The sequence below is a fragment of the Triticum aestivum genome, chromosome 3B, assembly GCF_018294505.1.
Source record: "Triticum aestivum cultivar Chinese Spring chromosome 3B, IWGSC CS RefSeq v2.1, whole genome shotgun sequence".
In the NCBI taxonomy this organism is placed as follows: domain Eukaryota; kingdom Viridiplantae; phylum Streptophyta; class Magnoliopsida; order Poales; family Poaceae; genus Triticum; species Triticum aestivum.
In genome coordinates, this window is record NC_057801.1 from 257,320,172 (window position 1) to 257,326,075 (window position 5,904).

General features: G+C 49.4%; 1 protein-coding gene across 2 annotated transcripts; it reads right to left on the reverse strand.

Annotated features, from left to right (window-relative positions):
* Positions 1 to 248: 248 nt before the first annotated feature.
* On the reverse strand, positions 249 to 5,561 carry LOC123069610 (hydrophobic protein LTI6A). Of its 2 annotated transcripts, XM_044492501.1 has the most exons (3): positions 4,804 to 5,561; positions 606 to 4,678; positions 249 to 498 (listed from the first exon to the last, which is right to left on the reverse strand). In XM_044492501.1, exons 1-2 carry the CDS (start codon positions 4,891 to 4,893, stop codon positions 4,556 to 4,558), a joined length of 213 nt encoding a protein of 70 aa, XP_044348436.1. In that variant the 5' UTR covers positions 4,894 to 5,561; the 3' UTR covers positions 249 to 498; positions 606 to 4,555. The 2 variants fall into 2 exon arrangements, with proteins under 2 accessions (XP_044348436.1, XP_044348434.1); XM_044492499.1 differs by lacking the exon at positions 4,804 to 5,561 and having other exon boundaries at positions 606 to 4,529.
* Positions 5,562 to 5,904: the final 343 nt, after the last annotated feature.

The following is a 5,904-nucleotide window of genomic DNA, read 5'->3' on the forward strand; positions in this document are numbered from 1 at the left end:
TTTTCCTTTAATGCAGTCGACACATTTGTCTGCATCTGAGAAGTCTAATGGGAGGAGTATTTCATTTTTAACTAAGCGTTCCATTCTCCCCCTCGAAATGTGGCCCAAACGACAATGCCACAATTTCGAAGAATTACTTACTCCTTTCCATTTCTTCTCAACATTAATTTCATCACTCACATGCATAAATGAATCATTGTGAAGAGATAACATGTATAGTTGGCCTCGTCTAACACCGATGCCTACATTCTTATTACATTTGATCAAAGCAAATTGTTTCTTGCCAAAATGGCACTCATACATATCATCATCTAAACGAGAAACTGAAATCAAATTCCTACTTAAGGTAGGCACATAAATAACATTATTCAATCTAAGAGTGTGGCCAGTGTGTAGCTCCAACGTGAGAGATCCCACAGCTTCAACATCGGCCTCAACTCCGTTCGCAACCTTAAGCTTTCTTGTTCCTCCTCTTATGGTTTGGATCGTATCGAATCCCTGCATAGAGTTAGCAACGTGAGTGGTTGCCCCTGAATCAATCCACCATGACTTTATTGAAAAATCAACATAAAGTGATTCATCTACAAAAGTAATTTCATCAATACCTCTTTTGTTCATCCATTTTAAAAAGCCTGGGCAGTCCCTTTGATAGTGTCCCTCTTCTTTGCAGAAGTTACAAGCATTTTCTCCAGCAGTGGAGCTGCTAGGAGCAGAAGAAGAACCACCGGCTTCTTTACCCTTGAATGCCTTAGGGTTGAATGGCTTAGTGCCTTCTTTCTTGACTTGCCTTTTCTGAGGCTTAGGGAAACCTTGTCCGTCATGCTTTCTCTTGTTAGAGCCAACATGAAAGACATGGTCTTTCTTCTGCCTCATGATCCTTTCTTCCTCCTGGACGATCCTTGCGGTCATCTCAGAGAGTGGCCATTTTTCCTTTAGAGAGTTATAGTTGACCTTAAATTGTTCAAACTCTTCAGGAAGAGACTCAAGAATAATTATGACAAGAAGGGCTTCACTTAAAGAACACTCCAAAGCCTTAAGCTTGGTGAAAGCATTTACCACCCTCAATATGTGCTGCCTAACATTTCCGTCAATAGTGTATTTCTGAAGAAGTTTAGCAAAAAGCTCATGAGCATACACTTTGTCGGAGCCTTTAAATTGCTCCTCCATTTCAGTGAGGAAATCTTTAGCAGTATCTTTCTTAGGGAGTGCTTCAGAAATGTCCGGCGATATTGTCGCTTTCATGATGAGAAGCGCAATATGGTTGGACTTATTCCACTTTTCCATCTTAACATCATACTCCTTCTTGAGTTCTGCATACCCTGTGACACCTGCCATAGGTGCCACAGGTTTTTCTTCCCTCAAGGCATAGTCAAATTCATTACAACCCAAACATAATTCGACTTGGGACTTCCAACGAGGGAAGTTACTCCCCGTAAGTGGTTCGATCGTGTCGGACCGGAATGGAGTGGAAGCTAAAATCATCATAAAAGTTCATAAATAAACTTGCATGATTATAAATTTACGTTGGTAAATAAACAAACATGCCAAGTATTTAATTTCAACTCCATGTCAAAACACCGTTGGGCAGAAAAAAACATGGAATTAAAATATCATAGGGGATGACTCATAATAATAAAACAACGTTGGTCCGAATTAAAATTAGAGTCATTTCATTCTCAATTTAAACATCAACATAAAAAAAATATTATCATTATTTGATGTCTAAAAAAAAAGTTCATCATCCAAAAACACATAATAAATCCTGAATAAAATATCTCGTTGGTTCAATTTTACCCAGAATAATAATGTGTTCATTATATTTTTATGCATTTTCTGTTTTAAACGGTGAAAAAACATAATAACTATTGACTTCAACGCACCGGAAAAACAGAAAATGGCGACACTGATTTTGGCCCAAGAACCCCACGGCTGTCCGAAATGCAGCTCAGTCCAGTAGCTTTTTTTTTTGCTGGACTGAAACAACCTGGGCTGAAGCCCGTGGCCGGATATGGCCCGTTAAAACCCCCGACGGCCCGGCTGGGAGCCGCGCGTCGCTTACAGCCATTCGATTGAATCGGACGGTTCGTATCGCTCCCGATCGGAACAAAACAGCCGCCCGATCCAGAACCCTAGCTCAGTTCCCCCGACCCCCCCGCATCTCAAGCTCGCGAAGAGAGCGGCGGCACTACGGCGGCTCGAGGCGCGCCGGCCATGGCGGCGCGGCGGCTGCGCTCGCCGGAGGAGCGTGCAGCAGGATGAATCCCGCGCGCTCCCCCGTCGAACGTTGCCCCGGCGTCCGTGCAGATGACACATCAAGGAGGGAGGAGGGACGCCGGCCACCGCGGCATGAGGAGCAACGGCGACTTGCTCAGCGTCGGCCAAGACAAGGGCGCGTCCATTCGGGCGGAGGCGGCGGCGGCTCAACTGCGTTCCGCGCGTTGTCCCGAGGACGGCGGCGTCGCGGCGTCTTCGCCCTCGCGCAACGGTGGGCGCTGCGCGGGCCCTGAAGGGAACAGGCGAGTACGCGGCACATTAGGTGAGGATTCTCCTCATTCTCCTCCAATTCATGTGCATTAGTACTTGATTTGGGGGGAAAGTAGTCCTAATTGCAGAATTAGGGTTCTTGCGAATTGGGGATAAATTCTAGGGTTCTTAAACATGAGGGGTTGCTACTGTTGACTTGGGTGTATCCCTCTGCCCAATATTTTGCTAATGCATATGGAAACAGTACTTAAGCATGATCAATTTTAATCAACTTAACATGAAGGTGAGCATAAGATCTTAACTTAGATTAATTAAAATTGATGAACATAGGTGGCAGTACTGATCCGTAGCAAATTAGTTTAAAACATGATGATCTACAGAGGGCAACAAGGCAGTAGCATGCATATTTGGGCTAACCAAGGGCTAAAACTTTCAATCTAGATCATGAACCCTAGACCTGACATTGATCTAAACATGATAGTGATCTACTGATCAACAATAAATGGATCTATTGCAATCAAGATTGGCGACTGATACCATTGTTGGAATAATTATGCATCTATGAAATGCCATTAGCAGAATCTAATTGCATCTAGATCACCTCACAACATGAACAGAGAAGGGTTTAGGGTTTCTTTACATGTCACGGGAGTGGACATGATCGCCTGCTCGATGCAGGCGTGATGCAGGGGTGATGTAGTCGAAGTAGATGTTCTCCTCGACGTCCTGATTCCTTCAGGACGCCACCGGCACTGCCCAGGGACAGCGGCGGCGGCTGGCTTAGGTCTTCCCGTCGCTGCAGCACTCCCCCTGATCGGATGGGGTGAGAGAATATCGGGAGGAGAGTAAACCTTACGTGAATTGTGATCTCGCAGGTGCCCAGCTCTCTCCCGTATCCCTTTTAATATGGCGCTGGCGACAGGGGACCCAAAACCTGAGTTGGTTTTTGGGCGCCCCCGATCAGGGCGCGTTAGTTCTGATCGAGACTCACGTACGTTGGTACGTGGACCCCTTCACTTATCGTTATCCCTTTATCCTTTTTTTTCTTCTTCTGTTAGACTAATAGATCTAACGGGTCTGTTTAAGCCGTCAGATCAAAACCAACAACGCCTTCTCGTGGATCTCGATGATCTCCGTGTATGCCAAGGGCCGTCGGTCCAAGGATGCGAGCGGCGCGCGTCGCTCCAGACTGCATCACCATGGTCAGCGTGCTCTCGACGTGCAGCGACATGGGGGCGCTGACCATTGGCGCAGAGGTACACCAGTTTGTCGAGAGCCACAGGGTTGAGGTAGACATGAAGCTCGGTACTGCTCTGGTCGACATGTATGCCAAGTGCGGTGACATTGAGAATTCTTTAAAGGTGTTCCGCGCTATGCCTGTGATGGACGTGCTTACTTGGAAATAGTAAAAGCCAGGGCGGCAACGTGGAACTCGCCAACCAACAAAACCAATCGGATGGAAGGAAAATTGCGCAAGGAACGCTCGAGAACAACTGAAAACTTCTCCACCAATCAATTGATTCATTAACTAATTAATCAAAGTTCAAAGTACATGGACGACGAAAATGCGCGGAGGAACAACACAACTGAATGGATACACTACACTGGAGAAGGGAAGGTGACAGGAGAGGAGGCTAATCATCAAGCACGGACAACAACACAGATGTACAACAGCATCAAAACACACGTAGGCAGCACCATGAACCGTGGCTCGCGTCTCAGACAAACGGCTTGTACTAGACACAGAACAAGTTCGCCATGGTTCACGTGGCACAAAGAAGAAGCAGAGCAAGCAGAGGTCAGTTCAGGATTTTCCTCGCAGTTTTCTGAACCAAAAAAAGATGGTTCCTCTGTTTTTGGAACAGAGATGGGAGTAACAAGAGGCTGCCAGGGCGCTTCTCTTTTGGTTTTGCAAAATTCTTTTGCTTGGAAGATGCATCATTTGTTGTGTGGTTCACACGACGGACTATATCTGTTTAGGTTTTTATACAGAAAAAATTGTCTTTGTAAATTCTGTAGAGGACTCTACAGAACAGAAAATACCCGGGAAACATAACAAGTTCCCCCGAGGTTAGGCATGCATACCTAGAGGCAGGCAGAGGTGAGGAGCCCCTCCGATGATGACCCAGACGGCGTAGACGATGTCGGGGAGGTAGCCGAAGAAGGTGAGCAGCAAGCAGATCCAGAACTCGATCTGCAAAACCACGTTCAGCAGCACGAGCAGTCAATTAGCCCAACTCTCGACGAAATTACGAGCCCACTGCGAAGTTAAACGTGCAGCTAGGGCGGGGCAGGGACAGAGCTGGGTCGGGCGCTCACCCCGCAGGCGAACTTGAAGAAGACGCCGAGCGGCGGCAGGATGACGGCGAGGATGATGTCGATGCAGTTGGCCGTCCCCTCGTCCGCCATCTTCCTTCTTCCTTCTCTCTCTCGAAGCGCCGAAGGGAAAGCCAAGGGAGATGGTGTGAACAAGGAGCGCGAGACATGTAAGTGGAGTAGAGTGATGTGGCGGTGGTGTGTGATGCCCAGACGAGCCCGGGATTATAAAGACGGCGAGGCAACGGGGAGAGGGCGACCGTTGGCGAGGTTACGTTACGTGCCCGGCTCGTGCGGCGGTGCGGGCGGGCGGCCGCGGGATGATGCTCCCATCCCATGAGCCGAGCCGGCAGGCGGGGTTGGATCATGTGGGAAGAATCGGATGCTACGGCGGTGCCCTCGTGCGGTCGTGCGCCCGCTTCGCTGTTGGTTCGGCTCCAACGGCCGGCGCCGACCCCCTTCACGACCAGAAATCGCTACCCAGATGACGCCGCCGATCTGCCGCCTGGCGACGCCGATGCCGACGAGGTAGGCGACGGAGGTGCTCATGGTGCCCTCGAGCACGCGCGGCACGTCGCCTGGCTTGACGTCCATCCCCTGGAGGTACTCGACGACACTCGACGACAGGCGCGAGGTCGACGACGATGCTGGCGTGGAGCACCTGCGGGTAGCGGCGGAGCAGGTGCGGGAGCTCGCCGCGGCGGACGCCGATCTTGCCGAGGTAGTCGAGGACGGGGACCATGTTCTTGCGAACGCTGCAGCCGAGGGTGAGCGGGTAGGCGGCGAGGTCGTCGGGGCCGGGGCCGAGGCCGAGGGAGCGGAGGAACCTGACGCGCTGGCGTTTTTACAAAAAAAAGCCCCGAATGGACTAGTATTCACCCTAGGCACGACCAGGTGGCGGTCAAAGCAAGCTGGCGGCCGCTGACTTGGACAAGTCAGCAAATACGTAGATGAAATCGTATAAATAGATTAAAGTGAACCCGTGCGCAAGTACATGGACTGTAGTTCGGGTATTTTGAAGTAGGGTACTAAACTGTCAACCAACTCAAGTTTAGTGAGCGAATTTTTCCCATTTTGCTTTGCTTCAGCTACGGGCGTTGAACG

Bases quoted from the DNA above. Each gene is read 5' to 3' on its own strand.
- LOC123069610 (XM_044492499.1), bottom strand. From the start codon at position 1,485: ATGATGATTTTAGCTTCCACTCCATTCCGGTCCGACACGATCGAACCA. The intron at 499-605 runs GTATTGATGAAA...AACTCTATGCAG, and splicing joins AAAATGGATGAACAAAAGAG to GGATTCGATACGATCCAAAC.